This window comes from Suillus subaureus, assembly GCF_016647635.1.
Source record: "Suillus subaureus strain MN1 chromosome Unknown BJ212scaffold_26, whole genome shotgun sequence".
In the NCBI taxonomy this organism is placed as follows: Eukaryota; Fungi; Basidiomycota; class Agaricomycetes; order Boletales; family Suillaceae; genus Suillus; species Suillus subaureus.
Window position 1 is genome coordinate 628,866 of NW_024538582.1, and position 15,684 is coordinate 644,549.

Below are 15,684 nucleotides of genomic sequence, written 5' to 3' on the forward strand. Positions count from 1 at the left end.
ATGTGCCCATTATCGCAATCAAACGGAGCCCACAATTATCGCACAATAATGTAACAAGACTTGTAGGAGCATGTGTACAAGTTCATTACCCACGCAAGGGATCACTAGGAAGCACTTGATCAGTAAACAAGGGTCTACCATGTGATACAAACACAACATCTTGAAGGCTGGTAGGAGCACTGTGTATGGGACCTCACGGGCCGCCGCCACTGTATACTCGTTCATGCTGCATTGTAACTCGCAAGTCCAACATAAATTTGTGTGTTTGTGGGGAGATGACAGGCTCAGTAATTGCACACCTTGTACTGGCTGTTACTGGCCTCTTACGTGGTATGTACGGTTTTTTTTTTGTGTATCATGATAAATCCGAGCGTCAGAAGTCAGTACGAACGAACAGAAGCGCTGGTGACGTGACCGTGAGAAGAGCATCGGGTTTATGACACGCAATACATTCGGCCCTTCACTCTCATCCGGGTCGACGGTCGAACAACATTCTGTTGAGCTTCACTGTCCTCCCTTCTAACATTCCTGGGAATGCCCCTCAATGGTTTTCTGCGGCAGGGAGCTCACCCAATTGTGGCTTCATTCAATCATCACAAAGTTCTGCTCTATGGTCTAGTATCTACAATTGCAGTTTCCGCAACCATCACAAATGCACTCCGATGTCACAGTAATTTCTATTCTGTGGCAATTTATCTTTCAAAGAGTAATAGAAGTGTATTGGTGCGCGATGTATTAATTGTGATTCACGGTATACTAAAACAGCTTTCAGATACTTGCAAATTTCGGTCTTCTTATCGCATTGCTGTGTGGGCAGCTCGTGCAACAGATATTCTTCGGTGCCCTGCGTCCTCAGGAGGTGGAGGTAACTCTCATCGAGTTGATGGTCGACTCTGTGCTTAATTATCACTAGCGGCTATATGACCGTCTATGGTTTTTCGTCACAGAATCTTTGCTGGCATTCACAATCTTCCGGGATGACTTTGACATTCCGTTTGCCTTGATGTTCGGCTTTTTACTGTTTGTCAGGTCATTCCACTGGCTTGCTTCGGACCGGATTGAGTGGGTGTGTGTCTTGCATCGTCTCGCGCTGCAATGCACTCACTTATAATCTAGATGGACCAACGCCCATATCCCGGCCCACCCACACTTTTTCATATTCGAATGACCTCTCTTTTTGTCATACTTTGGTGCACAGACCTATTGATGTTTGCGGTCGCAGTTGAAAGCACACTGAAAAACGGTATAGGGGGCATGATGATGTTTGCAAGCGAGGCGCGTGCTCTGCATATCCCGTAAAGTTGAATTTAACATTCCTTTTAGTACGCCATCTTGATGGCGAGCGCTATGAACACTACGGCAAAGTATTGCGTTTGTGTCATCGATTTGAGACGCGCAAGGCAAAGGGGTGGCGAGAATGCGCCTCCATGGCAGAATAAAAGCATGTGGGTATTCTATATCGAATTGATTACCGGTATGTAATATCCATATCGATTCCCAGCCTTCATAAACATTTCTTTTTTCAGACTTTTTAAAACTCACCACATACCTTCTATTCTTCCTCCTTATCGTGGCGTTCTATGGGTTACCGCTGAACATCATCCGAGATGTTTATCTCACTGGGCGGTCATTTGTGACACGATTGCGCGCGCTTGTTCGATACAGAGCTGCCACTCGCAACATGGATGAACGCTACCCTGACGCGAGCGAAGAAGAAATGTCAGCCATGACAGATCGAACGTGTATTATCTGCCGCGAGGAGATGCTCGTCCATGGCGTGTCTGGGAATCAGGAAGATACTTCAGGCTCGAACCCTGCACAACAGAATTCTGATGGTCCTAATACCACCCCAAAGAAGCTTCCCTGCGGCCATATTTTCCATTTTTATTGTCTTCGGTCCTGGCTTGAACGTCAGCAAAGCTGCCCTACTTGGTGCGTTAATTTGCATTGCGGAATCTCATAATCGCTCATAGTGTGTTCTCTTCGCAGTCGACGCAGTGTACTCGAGAATCCCGCGCAAGAACAACAGCGTGCTGCGGGTGCTCAGGTGGGAGCGATACCTGGCCAACCAATCAATTTTGGCAACCCGGTAGCTCCAGGAAACCAACCCCAAGCACCTCGCAACGTCAATAACCAGCCCCCGCCAAATGCAGCTGCTCAGGGGTGGTTGCCTGGGCAAGCACCAGGCGTTGTTATTCAATACAACATTCAGTACCAGGGCCCGCCACCTTCACGGGATGCATCTCAAGCTTCGGCCACGGCCACTCCTCAGCCCGTACCTCGCTTTCCTGGGTTCACTGGCCTTGATGGACAATGGCGTCAGTGGGGTATGGATCCCCGATGGTTTGGCGACGAGCCTTCGGGTGCCTCGGATCAACCCTCGGCCATCACAGGTGACTCTCGGCTGAATCCCCGAGATGCTGCTGCTGCCGCCGCTGCATCGCAGCGATTTGAACACGAAAATACCTGGAGATCTAATAATGAGGCTCCTGCTGTCAAGCCTGCATCTGGTGACGCGTCGAACGTATCACCCTCTGATGCCGGTGTTTCTTCTGCTATACCAGATTCAGACTTGACAATTCCTTCTTTCATCCCATTACACGCCCATGAAATTCCCTCCCGAATAGGGACACTACAAGGCGTTGACCCGTCCTTGTGGCAGCCACTCCCACCACCCTTAGATGGTGATGTACCTGCGCCAAATCTCAGCGCTTCTGTCCCCGTGGGCGCCGTTCAAACGCCATTACGTGGGCTGCCACCCAATCTGACAGACGAGCAGTTAATGCTTATGGATCAGATTACTCGAGAAGCCATTGACGAGAGACTCAGGATACTTGAAGGAGTTTCGGTTGCAGTCAGTCGTTGTGTGGAGGATCTCACGCGAGTACGAAGCGCCTTGCCAGTTTCCAGCAGCATACCGTCAGCCTCAACTGTTACCCAATCATATGATACTCCACCGTCTGTTGCTGAAGAGTCTAACATGTAACATACTTTTACTGTTGTTACACCGTCGAATGTCATTCTGACCCAGCTTCATGGAAAGTTGCATACTTGGTTTATTTAATTGGTACCTATTTAAACGTTCATCAGGAGCGCTTCAGCCTTACGCTTTACAGTGTTGGCGTCTACACTTTGATTTATCTACTTTAGAGTAGAAGGTCTTGTATACTTGCCCAAGGATTTTGCGGGAATCCCCATCGAGTGTTGTTTCAGCAATCACCTCGTTGAGAACACGGTCGATATCCGCTTCCGACATCAAAGGGGGTAAAAAAGCCGCAAGAATGTCTGCTTCGCGATGTTCTTTCTGTGCCAAGTCCGGTCTGGAAGCATTGACAAACTGAATGGCAGAATCATGCTGTGCAAGAAAGAAAAAATCCCGGCGATGAGTAATACCAGTGAAATAAAATTCTGGACTAACACGTCGTAAGGTAGCTTTTCGTAGGATCGCGGTTATAGCGGAGGATGACACGGGTGAACCAGCTGACTTGTCAGCAGCATAGACTTCCGAGAGAATGGACTGCGTCATTAGGCACCTCAGAAGTTAGAACCTTTAGCTTCATTATCAAGGATAAAAGCTCACGCGTATCGTTGTGGAAGTTATTGAATCCTTGGTCTATTTATGTAAGCGCTTTATTGGCAGGTGAATAGCATCGGTTTAACAGGACAGTCACCTTCATAGCGGTCTTGACTCCGGACAATAATTGTTGGCGGATATCTGCATGACTTTTTGAACCTGAGGGCACGGTTGCCAGTATGGCTAAATGAGTACTGACCTATGGCTATCCCTGATGTGGAAGACAAAGCGCGCGACATCATTAGCATTTTGCAGTGCGTTCGTCTTAAGGAACGAAGTGGAAGTGCTACGATCATCATAATGATCGTTGAAAACAGCCCAATTTCGAACTCCGCACTCAAAGACGTCTCTGAAATGGCCGGTTTGGGACAGAGTCTAGGCCCAAGTGGAAGTTGCCGTGACGGTGCGCGTTGTGCCTGCTCACCGTCTGTAACAGCGCAATGCGGCACAGGTCTTCTTCCATGGACATTAGGAGTCTTTTAAAAGCACAATGTCTCAAAACGTGGATGTATCCCACTTGCACAGTTATAATATATTTGGTGCATCAATACCTCATTATAGACTGCGTTCATATTGTAACAACAACTTGTTGTTACATCAAAGTCGAGTTGTGCCTCAGCAGGTCTCTCTTATATTTGACACTCGGTTACTTTTCAGTGATCAGATTTTTCTGCTCAATATGTGAAAACCGACTGCGGAACAGTATTAAATCGAACTACAACTTGAACATTGAACCCCAACTGGATTTGATCTTTCAGTCTTACAATCATACGGCGGTTGTCTTGCACTTTAGTCTTTCACAGTCTTGCATCAATAGCACAGCAGTCTGCGGCCCATGGAACCCGATTTCCCCTCATCTGGGACGTTCGTCTCATCCATCAAAGAGTCTTGCCGGATAGTGACAGAGGCTGCACATATCAAGGTGAGCTTTTGACTGGTACATATGTCTCCTCCGCATTCAGCTTCGTCCTTGTGTTTCGCTTCGATCCACCATCTATGTCTGTTGTTGTTCTTGCATTCTATCCCACGGATTTTGTGTCGATCTGTCATGAATTTATTTCTGCAAACGATCTTTGACTGGTTGATCCACTATAGGTCGAAGATGCCGCTATCAAACGCCTCCTGGAATCTCCGTCCTTTCGATCATCGTTTCATCGTGTCTCAGGCTCTCATGGGCTTGCATTCCCTCTTAAGTTCTTCTCACTCTTATCAGAGCTTAACTTTTTATCTGTTCTTTCTCTCCTCAACTTCGCTTCCGGCTATCGAGTGCCACTTCATGAACAGACAGGACGAGGTGCATGGGATAATATACGGGCGTTCACATTTTCTCTTTATCTGTCCTCCGCGACAGGACAGGGAGATTTACTTTCCGCGAAAGGCATGAAGACGATGAGTGAGCAGCAAGTCGCACAACACATGGGTGTCACGATCCATGTCGAGCGACCTCATGAAAAGATTACTGGTGTCACGGTCGGGGAACTCGGTGGACCGATATATGAGCTGGTGAAACTGATCAGCTCAACCCTAACCGAGACGGGTCAGATCCTGGACGCTGCAGGATATTCGGAATTAGGGGGCTTTGTTTTGGAGAGCTTGAAGGAAGGAGCAAAGGCTGATCCTAGTGCAAGTCTTGGAATCGTGCTGGAGAGGGTGGGCCGCGATTTTTTACACCTCCCAACAACCGAATAATCAACTCTTTTGAATTAGCTGGTCAGAGCTATTCCAGCTTTCCGCGATATGGCGGTTGTTAACGGGAAACGTGAGTAGCGGCGTATCACAGTTAAAACTGTCCTCGCGCTCATCAAAATATCGAAGCGGTGTACTGCTTCAAAAAGGCACTTTTTCTTATCCATGCAGTGAAGATTCGTTTTGGTTCTTCGCCTCCGTTTCCCATCCCCAGCACAGCTCAGGCACCCGTGTTCACCGATAACGTTCTGCCGTCCCTTTTGGTCCATTTGGGAGTTTTGGACCTGACTGGCGCAACATCTCACGGACTTCATAATTTGTTCCCTGGTGCCGAGAGCGAAGATAAGATTAACACTCTCCTGCATTTACCCCCTGAGGCTTCGCAGGTTGTTACGCAAGATACCAAGAAAACACCCCCGAAGGATGGTCCTGTACTCACGACGGAGCAGGCCTATGTTTTGCGTGCGGCTGCCGTACGCGCTTGCGAGAAAATTGTTGAATATGCAAGGGGAGATGGGCAAAACAGTGAGGAGCAAACGTGGCTGAAAGATATCACATTGCCTGAACTAGATATCTGGCTCTGGGCAGTAGCCAAAGACCGACCAGATTACAGAAAGCTGGAGAGATTTGTTTTGCGGGGTACGGTGTTCTTTTAGAGTCTTTTATAGTCGCGGTTTAGCAGCATGAACGACCAACTCGGTTACCATAGCACTGTCACACATACTATCCGGGCGTCGAAATCACCAACGGAGGACTTGTGTGTCCATGTGCATTGACGAGCATGATTATTCTGATAAGCCAATTGCAATCCTTCACTCAGAATCTTGAGACTCAGATGCCGCCACATCTAGAGGTATAATCGTAACTTTGTCATGGCAATATGGCCACCTGGAAATCGTGGGTGAGCGTTGCTGAGTAGTCCGGGGAAATCAATTCGGTGTTATAGTAATCCAGCCAGGTCCTCTTATACATTGTTTGCGTGTGCTACGGAGCGCCTGGGCCATGATTACGCAGTTCCTGCGTAAGCAGGTCCGTGCCTACGCAATCACGATTAGACTGCAATTTCCGAATGAATGATTGATGATCAAACAGGAAAATAGTGATGACCAGAGATGATCAAACGGACAGCCCCGGAGTCCCTGGACATCTCTGAACACCAAGTAAGGATGCCCGCGCAGATGGAAGTGTTCCTCGCAGAATGTTCAGATGGGAAGAGATGCCTCGTCTAATCTGTAGTACCAGATTTAGGTGTGAAGGGTCCCAGAGGTCAGAACGGTTGTGAGAAGAATATGCAACACGTTTGTCATGTAAATGATGTCCTATGTCACAGTCCAATAGCGATGCTGGAAACGGAGATCCTGGTATAGACAGTGCCGTCGAAAGACGTATTAGCCATCAAGGTGGCTGCGACGATATCTGAGTTGTCTGGGAGACTTCTACTATCGAGACGGGCAAAGCCTGAAGCGGACAAATATAAAGTGTAAAGACGTTTGGGAATCAAAGGAGATACTAACTTCCCAGCTGTGTTGCCCAATAATCACCGAAGAACAACCACAGTATATCTGGCGGCCTAAAATGTCTGAAGAGGTTGAGACGTATTCCACTCCACCAACCTCGCCAGCAGACGGACGAGCGGACGGTATGCCCACAGAAAACGTGATTCGACCCTCGTTATCGAGAAAAAATAGTCGGCCGTCGCTGTTATCGTCGTTGTCGTCGCTCCATACGAATATCATGTGGCATCATAACGTTTTGGTAGAGCAACAATCGCCTTCAGGAGCAAAGGCAGTGGCACAACGGATAAGTCCAGGTGATAATCCCACAACACTAGTTCGCCACGACTTCTTTGCGGCACCTCCATCTATCGAATCGCCCAGATCAATTTCAAGCTCGAGCTTAAGCTGCAGTCCCAGTTCATTGTTATCAATGCCCATGTCTGCAAAGTCACCTTGCTTCGTGCATTCACACCTAGATAAAGGAGCATCGCTACAGGATTGGCTTGAAGTCCATGGAAAGGATAACGAGGTACTTGGTTCAGACGTTGGAGTTGCCAAGGCTCTCCAGCAACATCACCGGCCTCAACACCGCGTTGAGTTGCCCCGCCCTGATGGAGGCAGCCATGCATTCTCAGAAAATGACGACAGCGATACGTATGGCGGCAACCTGACGAAACAGTTGGCAGAGACAGCAGTCGGGGTTCGTGAAATGAGTAAGCAGCTTGGTGAGTGCTGTTCTTATTCTCAGATTTTCCATCCACTCAACAGCCATGCTTCTTCAGGACGTGCTCGAATAAGATCTAATATCCAGAGCGTCCTCATCGTAACCAAGGCCAGAGATAACCGCCTTATCAAACTGACGCGTGAGCTTGCATTGTATTTGATGCTTAAACATCGTCAAGGGGATCGAGGCCTTATTGTGTGAGTTTTGAGCCCTATATCATTCAGGGTGTTTTACGAGGACTTCGCCAGCTATGTAGACCATCAACTGCGCAACTCGAGGAGGTTCGACACCGAAGGCATACAGAGAGATCATCCAGAATTGTTTGAGCCTCTCCCACGAAGACGGTCGTCTAGCAGCAATTCTCTTTCTTCCTTATCATCGTCATCCACTCATCAAGATGATTTCAACACCCATCAGGAGGGTCAGCTACGATACTGGACTAGTGATATGTGCAGCAATAGTCCACATCTGTTCGATTTTGTCATTACGGTAAGTGACCCACTTCACGCGTCTCGTTGAGTCCACTCATTTACATGCTTAGCTTGGAGGAGATGGCACTGTTCTTTTCACGTCATGGCTCTTTCAGCGAATTGTTCCTCCCGTTCTCCCTTTCGCACTCGGCTCCCTTGGCTTTCTCACTAATTTCGACTTCGCTGACTATCAAGCGGTTGTAGACTCAGCCATCGACTCGGGTATTCGTGTCAACCTACGCATGCGATTTACATGTACGGTCTACCGTGCTGTGTTCGACAAGGAAAAGGGCCGCAAGGCCGTGAAAAAGGGTGAAACAGGTGAAATCATGATGAAGGACGTAAACAAAGGAGGATGGGAAGCACTCGAAGGAGGTTGGTCTGGCGGATTTACCACCTCGGAGGGTGGCAAGTGTTCGAGGGACAAGGAGATCATGTGCTTCACAACAAGACCGGTTGAGACGTTTGAGGTTCTCAACGATCTTGTGGTGGACCGGGGACCCAGTCCCTATGTCAGCTTGCTTGAATTATTTGGTGCGTTACTTCCGATGTTTGGGGCATATGTGTTTATCATTCTGAAGGCGACGAACACCATATGACAACCGTGCAAGCTGATGGGCTTTGTGTAGCCACGCCCACAGGTTCCACTGCTTATTCAGTAGGCTTCTCACCACTATTGGTCGGTCACCAATATTAACTGTTTTCTCGGTGTAGTTATCTGCCGGAGGGTCCTTGGTTCACCCCGAGATACCTGCAATCCTCATCAGTCCCATCTGCCCTCACACGCTATCCTTCCGTCCCATGCTTCTTCCTGACAGTATGGAGCTCCGCATATGTGTCCCGTATAATTCTCGTAGCACAGCTTGGGTGTCTTTCGACGGCCGAGGCCGTGTGGAACTGCAACGTTCGTCATTAGATACCACTTTTCGTTCGGTCGCTTACTTCTTTTGCAGAGGGTGATCATATCAAAATAACTGCTTCCAAATACCCTTTCCCGACTGTTTGCGCGGACAAACAGTCAACTGACTGGTTCCATGCTATCTCACGAACCCTGAAATGGAATGAACGCGAGCGTCAAAAATCGTTTGTTGTAGTCGAAGAGGGCCCATCACGGAAGTCGAGCGCGGGGAAAACGAGGAGTCCTGAAACAACGAAGCAAGATGTTATGTTCGATGAAAATTTGGAGGATGAAGAGGATGAAACAACGTCTGACGATGAAGATGACAAATTTGACATTGATGACTCCTCGCCCGAGGCTTCGACTAGCGGACGTACTGGTACTCAAATTCCGAACGAGTTAAAAGCTAGAGATGCTGCAGTCGGTATTGCAAAAGCTCGTGAGGAAACAGGCTCCCAGACAGATGAAGATTTGCTCTCGACACCGGAACTGGCTGCGCTTGCGCTCACTCAAGGCCGTCGCATCAAATTCTCTCGTTCGGCCAAGTCACGTTCGCGATCGAGGCCGGGTCTGCATTCTGGTGTTGATACTCCGGGACGGTTCGCTGGACCCACACATCGTCCGCCTCATATCGTTTCCCACCACATTGACCATCAATTAAGGACGCCCTCTCCCGTACTTTCAAATTCTTCAGATGACTCGTTGTCGAACATGGACGTTGCTCAGCGTGGTGCTCGGGATGATATACATTCTCGGGAGCAGTATTCAAGTGGTCGTAGTCGCATTCCCAAGGACAGGGAATTTGACGACAATCTTCAGACTCCCACCATGGCAGATACGCCATCACGTCGCAGAAATCATCGCCGAGTAGATTCGAGGGATTACGACCAGCATCATCCCCGCGCCTTTGCTGTCTGGGGCAATGATGAGTCCGATAGTAATGCAAGTGACAGCGATGCTTAATCATTTGGAATATGTTAGGACTTCCTTACCGTCCTTCTGCTACGGTCCTTTCGCTTTTCTTTTTTAAATTAATCATTTTACCATACCCAGACATCTAAGTATTATGTGTTGCTAGCGCCATTACTTGTACCATCACGTGAATTCTAGGGATTTCCGGTCACGTGGGGTTTCCTCGTGCGCGCGACTCCTACATCAAACATTTAAATCTCGTACCCCCAAACGACCAGCTGCACAGTGTTCAACAAAGAGACCTCATTTCATCGAAAGTTGTCATCTGGATTCTGCAGACTGTGGTAGCTGCCAATGACAATTTGTTCAGCGACTGACGCCAGTGGTAGCCACCTCACCACGTCACGCATAAACCGGTTGCTGAGACCTTTGCGCAACAAATGCTTGAGTTTGAGCAAGTTGTTGTCCACCACTCGACATAGTGCGTCTCGTAGCACATACTTGCCATATAGTCAAGACTGGCCACTTGATTCCCCTCCACCACTTGCCCTCCTTCCCCAACCGTCCTCTGCCCTTAGAGGCAGGTTGTATTTTGACAGAGCAGAAGACCTGGAGCTCTCTCGCTTGATATACGCAGTCTGTGGTGCTTTTCGATGTCTCCTCCAGGTCACGCACGGAACGGTGCCAGGAGACTCAATCCCCAGCCTGGCAGCTATGTGCTGCTTCGTAGTTGGAGAAAACGTTCCGTTCAGTGGCACTGGAACACTTGACGGCCAAGAGGAAACGGTAAATGAAGATGAGCTGATGAAAACTGTGGAAGACATCTATGACACTATCCCAGCCTACTATCGACGGTGAGTGGGCCTGGTCATCTATCTACGGAGTCTCATTGTCTCCCCTGCAGACATTCGATCGCGTCTCATGCACTTTTCCTTGTGCTAGCAATTTGTCCGCACCACCACACGCTTGTCAGCACTCTTCTGGATATCTGCTTGTCTTTTGGTCTAGTTCACGAATCCCGTCGTTTGCTCAGCATGATCCTTAATATTGCCTTCCTGTCCACCACCTCTCCTCCTCCAATCACACACCCAGGACATGTCTCCTACCTTGCTGATCTTCTCGCTCGATGGGTATCCGGAAACAGCGACACAGTGCCTTCTGATGCCATTCCATTATTCTCAGTCTCGACGTTCTCACGAGCGGTTATAAACACTCTAGCTCAATCAAATATCTCTTTATGGGCATGTAAAGCGGTCGCTAGGTTCTCTCGCAGTGTCGAGGTGACTGATATCGACTCTTTTGTTACTCTTCTGGATTCTCTGGTTGAAACCATACATTATCATTACCCGGTGCGGTCTGGAAAAGGGAAGGAGAAGGAAACGCTAGATATTGTGGCTATTCGCTGCCGTTTGCATGACTGGATGAGCAGGCTATTTGCAGTCACCGCTAGTACCTCTGCAGCACTTGCAGATGAATCCCGCTGTCCCGACATTAACTCTATCATTCTGTTACTCCACCGATGTCGAAACTACGGAATGCATACCTTGAGACTGGGTGCTTCACCTCAACCTTCTCAAGACGAACTTCCTGATGCAATCACGATACTCGCCACGCACCTTCATATTACATGTTCACTAGCGGATTATGATTCATCTCTCTTGGATCTGCTTCGTGACGTTTCACCTATTCCTACAACACTCACTCGCCTTATTGAGCATATGTATCGAGGTTCCGCACAAGATTTTATGACATCGCTACAGCAATCCTCGTCGGCTTTGCAAACCCACAAGCTACTACAGCTGGACGCCTCCCTGTGGGCCTGCGCCCTTCGTGTCTTCGAGAGCACCCCGAAAGGTACCTCAAAAGAGATTCAGAGATTCAAGTTTCTCTTGATTGATGGTGTGGACGAGGCTGAGCGCCGGTTATTTGGAACTGGTCTACCCGATAGCAGCCCAGCCGTTCGGCTACCAGGACAGAGCAAGAGGTCCCGCAGCGCGCACCATCGTAGACCGAGTGGAGAATGGGAGTGGGAGGAAATGGTTGGCTGCTGGATCCGCAAGACGCCTGCTCATGTGAAGAAAAAGGGGAAGATTGCACACGTTGTTTTGCACCAGAGCCCTGTTTTCATTAAACGTTTGTTGCGCAGAGGCGCTCATCGATATACGACCCAGGGCTCCTCTCGTGTCACTGTTCCACACAAATCCGCAGGGTCTGCAATGGGATCTACCGCATCCAGGGCTTGCGACTGTCTTTCTTCGCCTTCCTCGCGGGGAAGCGAGTACTTTGCGGAAGACTCAAATGATCATCCTTGGTGGGGTGGAGAAGACGAGAAAGAGAACCTAACGCCAAGTTCGCCCATGGCGAAACGTCGACCAGCACTCAGACCGCGCCACTCCAACTTCTCTTCAATTCTGATGGACGCCCAAAAGAACAGGGTTAATCTACACGATCCTAAACCTTCTACAACCAGCATCTTGTCCAGTTCCAAACAATCACGGCCTTCGTTATCTCGGAAACTATCTGTCTACCGATCTGCGACTACGTTGCCTTCCGATGACTCTATGGACTTGTTCGCGTACGCAACTTCTCCGCCTAGGACATAGTTTTGATTGCTTTGTGACGCTTGTTCTGTATTACGATTTGGTTCACATATTATGATATTGAATATTCAGTGTCACACTTCGGAGGCTCCAGTGCTGGCGTTTGCTCACGTGCTCTGCGCTCAGAAAGTCAAAACTTACGACCGCATAAGTAGCTTGCTTGGACTCTGATCATGGCATCAAAAGGAACACCTCTTCCTCTTCGCGACACCCTACGAGACCTTGCTCTTCTGCGTGCTTCTTCTGTAGACCTCTCTGCCCTGATTGCTGACGATCTACCGTCTTCACAAGCCCCGACAGAGGTTGAAGGGGTCGAAGAGTCAACAATACAATCATACGCGTTCGTGAGAGAAGTGCGGACAATGTTGAGAATGCACAATTCAGGAGAAGCGCAAAAACAAGCGGCAAGGATTGAGAAGGTGCAAGTGGAGCTGGTGGATGTGCTGAGAAGTTTGTCGGATTGAGGTATGTAACAATCTATCGACCTGAGCTTGAGAAGTTTACTGATTTTGTCTCGAGGCTTTAGCTGGTTGTGTGCCCTTGAGCTTCAGATATAACATTGAAGTACTATGTCGTACTTGCTCATTCTTGTCATATTCTCGATCTTCCCACTGTTGCATAATTCAATGAAGTGCGCTAGCTAAGTACTACTACTACCACTACGTGCCAGGGAACGTTACACTGCAAGGTCATTGTCATGGTAGTAGTGGTATGCCCGATCATAGTGACAAGTCCGAGATTATCCTACGATTGACTCGGAACCTCGTCTCTAATATGCTGCACTACCTGCCGAGCCACCTCCTTGGTCATTCCACATCGTTTTGTGAGAATCCCTATTATATCCGTCTTTTTGGGACGTCCAACGAAAAATTCCACGAGCTTGCTGATGAACGAAGTAAGCCATCCTTGTCCACCGGTCCACCCTTCCATGGATGCATTGCAATGAGCCTCAACCACTTTACGGAGTATTCCGCGCGACTCTTCATACTTGTCTCTATGTCTCCCGTCGAGAAGATTCGCCGCAGTTATGCATGCGTGTCCCGCGGACCTGATGTTATGCTTCTCCAAGTGGCCCACATTCCGCGTGTACCAGTCTTCCATATTTGCCTCTCTTTCGAGGTTTGTGACGACTAGCACGAGCGGGACTTCTTCCTCGCAGAGAAATTCGAAGAACAACCTATAGTTGCTCTGCATGGTTGCCGTCACTCTACCTCCACGTATACAGAAGAGTAAGAGGTCGACACCTCCACGTTCTTTCAAGGTGTTGATGAGGCCATATGCGTTTGAAATCGCAGTGAGGTAGTCTTTGGTTTCTATACGGGGCTCCTCGAGGCCGACCGTATCAAACACCTTGTATCGAATCCCATTTTCGAAGGTTAGTGGGTACTCCGTCCAATGCAGAGTGCAGCGGTGAGAGTCGGGCGATATGTGCGCAATCTGCTGGCCAGCCATCAAGTTGATAACGGAGCTTTTGCCTGCTCCTGTTTCTCCAAAGATAACGATGTTCCGAGTCGGCGCCATCTTATGTTAGGCTTGCAGTCAGTGATATTCGACCCTTCAAGTTGAATATAGCGCTACTCGTACCTGTGTACTGTGGTGATTCTGCGCTGTGCCGTTCAATGGCAATTGCCCCAGAATGATCCTATTTGTAACTGGTATATATGATGCGAAAGGTGGTGGAACCACGCACCCTCGGTGCGTTTTCATAATTTTTACATCATCCTTTTATCTCAAATGTTAAACGCCCAACAGGGAAGCCGCCCAAATGCTGGTAGCCAGCTTCCTTGATCGATCTCTCGGCGAGCCGACGGCGACACTCAATATTTGCAATAAAACTGTAGCGAATGCCAGGGTCTAAACGGGCATGCACAAGCCATGCCTACCATACGATTCCAAAAAGGAATCCAGCTATTTCAATGCTCGCCACGTTTTGATGTCGAAGCCCTCATGTGTTCTTTCATCGGATGATTCCACATTGCAGCCCTCATCGCCGTGGTACAGGGTGCAACACGTTGGTTCTGGCCGAAAGCGCTTGCCACAGAACCAATTACTTAAATGTCTAGCAGCCGTTATCCATCTCTCTAATAGACTTACCGGGTCGCAAGTGAAGTAAGCTTGTGCTCATATCTTTTTGCAAAGACTAATCGGGTCTACCAGAGAAGATGTCTGACAGCTACGGCTCCACAGACATGACAAGTGCAGCAGACACAAGGAGTACATATTCACAGCAGGTTCGTGATCTGCGAGATCGGTCAATGGATGTGGTTAATGTCGATGTCTGTAGGGGTATCAAGGTCGACCGCGTAACGTGGTTCTCTATGGAGAGAGTGGTGTGGGCAAAAGCTCGCTCATAAACCTTATCATGGGTCGTGATGCAGCGAAAACATCTCCTGACGCCCTCGCGTGTACTACTACACATGCTCCGTATGATGTGACAATCAGCGGGCAATGCTTCAGGCTGTGGGATACAGCGGGTATGTATTCTTTCACATTTAAGGTTGTGGTCCAGAACGACTTGATGATCATGTCGTCAGGGTTAAACGAAGGCTCAGAAGGCACTGTGCCTGCGGTGATAGCTGAAAGGAACTTGATCGCGTTCCTCCAAGGTCTAAACCATGAAGACGGTGTCCATCTTCTTATATATTGTGTGCGCGGAACGCGAGCAACGAAGGCTCTGCAGACCCACTACAAAATATTCTCTGCAGTCATCCATGATAGCAAAGTGCCCACTATTGTTGTGGTGACATGCCTGGAAGACTTCCGTCCCATGATGGCAGAGTGGTGGAACAAAAACAAGGACGAGCTTGCGACATATGGAATGCAATTCTCTGGATATGCTTGTGTCACAACTCTGAAGGATGGACCCACGGGGTCCTCGGATATTCACCAGCGTCGTGCACAGTCCTACGAAGATGTCTGCAGATGCATCCTAGACCATTGTTCGCAGACACCTCACAAGGCGTGGGGCGCTGATACTATCAAAGATCAGCGAAGCTTCCTCACGATTTTGCTGCAGAAATTAGCTCGTTTTGTTGGAGGAACCCACCGTGACAAGGGCACCTCACAGGTATCTTTGCCGTAACTAATTCTTGTACGATCGATTTTTGTGGAATGAAATAGACGCTGGCTCCACAGTAACCTCCTGAGTGTGGTATCGAACTTCTACCACTTGGTACCCAATTCCCAATTTCGTACTTACATCACGCAATGTTTGCATGACTCAATGGTACCCGACTAGAATGTCTACTGCATCGCCAACTGCAATAAGTATGCAGTATTCAAGCTCAAGCTTAGATTGTCACTGCCGCCGTTACTGTCGTGGAC

The 15,684-nt window shown here is 48.7% G+C and overlaps 8 protein-coding genes across 8 annotated transcripts; 6 read left to right on the forward strand and 2 right to left on the reverse strand.

The window, feature by feature from the left end:
- Positions 1 to 270: 270 nt before the first annotated feature.
- Positions 271 to 3,045, forward strand: BJ212DRAFT_462384 (uncharacterized protein). Its single transcript, XM_041343273.1, has 8 exons — positions 271 to 330; positions 381 to 723; positions 773 to 865; positions 914 to 1,066; positions 1,117 to 1,275; positions 1,324 to 1,474; positions 1,527 to 1,932; positions 1,990 to 3,045. The coding sequence occupies exons 2-8, from the start codon at positions 535 to 537 to the stop codon at positions 2,984 to 2,986; spliced, it is 2,148 nt and encodes a 715-aa protein (XP_041190772.1). The 5' UTR covers positions 271 to 330; positions 381 to 534; the 3' UTR covers positions 2,987 to 3,045.
- BJ212DRAFT_462264 (Yqey-like protein-domain-containing protein) lies at positions 3,045 to 3,968 on the reverse strand. Its single transcript, XM_041343271.1, has 5 exons — positions 3,774 to 3,968; positions 3,672 to 3,715; positions 3,581 to 3,613; positions 3,419 to 3,517; positions 3,045 to 3,355 (listed from the first exon to the last, which is right to left on the reverse strand). Exons 1-5 carry the CDS (start codon positions 3,871 to 3,873, stop codon positions 3,104 to 3,106), a joined length of 528 nt encoding a protein of 175 aa, XP_041190773.1. The 5' UTR covers positions 3,874 to 3,968; the 3' UTR covers positions 3,045 to 3,103.
- Positions 3,969 to 4,409: 441 nt separating this feature from the next.
- On the forward strand, positions 4,410 to 5,916 carry BJ212DRAFT_1276468 (uncharacterized protein; the record flags this gene model as incomplete). The annotated part of the gene is made up of 4 exons (XM_041331282.1): positions 4,410 to 4,496; positions 4,670 to 5,224; positions 5,282 to 5,333; positions 5,390 to 5,916. 4 exons carry the CDS (start codon positions 4,410 to 4,412, stop codon positions 5,914 to 5,916), a joined length of 1,221 nt encoding a protein of 406 aa, XP_041190774.1.
- A 985-nt stretch (positions 5,917 to 6,901) lies between these two features.
- Positions 6,902 to 9,811, forward strand: BJ212DRAFT_1276661 (ATP-NAD kinase-like domain-containing protein; the record flags this gene model as incomplete). Its single annotated transcript, XM_041331296.1, has 7 exons — positions 6,902 to 7,481; positions 7,539 to 7,677; positions 7,729 to 7,969; positions 8,022 to 8,484; positions 8,532 to 8,608; positions 8,665 to 8,854; positions 8,904 to 9,811. The coding sequence occupies 7 exons, from the start codon at positions 6,902 to 6,904 to the stop codon at positions 9,809 to 9,811; spliced, it is 2,598 nt and encodes an 865-aa protein (XP_041190775.1).
- A 663-nt stretch (positions 9,812 to 10,474) lies between these two features.
- BJ212DRAFT_1483232 (uncharacterized protein) lies at positions 10,475 to 12,363 on the forward strand (the record flags this gene model as incomplete). The annotated part of the gene is made up of 2 exons (XM_041340587.1): positions 10,475 to 10,614; positions 10,665 to 12,363. 2 exons carry the CDS (start codon positions 10,475 to 10,477, stop codon positions 12,361 to 12,363), a joined length of 1,839 nt encoding a protein of 612 aa, XP_041190776.1.
- A 203-nt stretch (positions 12,364 to 12,566) lies between these two features.
- On the forward strand, positions 12,567 to 12,818 carry BJ212DRAFT_1217772 (uncharacterized protein; the record flags this gene model as incomplete). Its single annotated transcript, XM_041329330.1, has 1 exon — positions 12,567 to 12,818. A coding segment is annotated over one exon (252 nt), but the record flags the coding sequence as incomplete, so codon positions are not given.
- A 286-nt stretch (positions 12,819 to 13,104) lies between these two features.
- On the reverse strand, positions 13,105 to 13,881 carry BJ212DRAFT_1276752 (P-loop containing nucleoside triphosphate hydrolase protein; the record flags this gene model as incomplete). The annotated part of the gene is made up of 1 exon (XM_041331303.1): positions 13,105 to 13,881. The coding sequence occupies one exon, from the start codon at positions 13,879 to 13,881 to the stop codon at positions 13,105 to 13,107; it is 777 nt and encodes a 258-aa protein (XP_041190778.1).
- A 325-nt stretch (positions 13,882 to 14,206) lies between these two features.
- On the forward strand, positions 14,207 to 15,523 carry BJ212DRAFT_462350 (P-loop containing nucleoside triphosphate hydrolase protein). Its single transcript, XM_041343272.1, has 4 exons — positions 14,207 to 14,469; positions 14,518 to 14,591; positions 14,645 to 14,834; positions 14,895 to 15,523. Exons 2-4 carry the CDS (start codon positions 14,523 to 14,525, stop codon positions 15,440 to 15,442), a joined length of 807 nt encoding a protein of 268 aa, XP_041190779.1. The 5' UTR covers positions 14,207 to 14,469; positions 14,518 to 14,522; the 3' UTR covers positions 15,443 to 15,523.
- Positions 15,524 to 15,684: the final 161 nt, after the last annotated feature.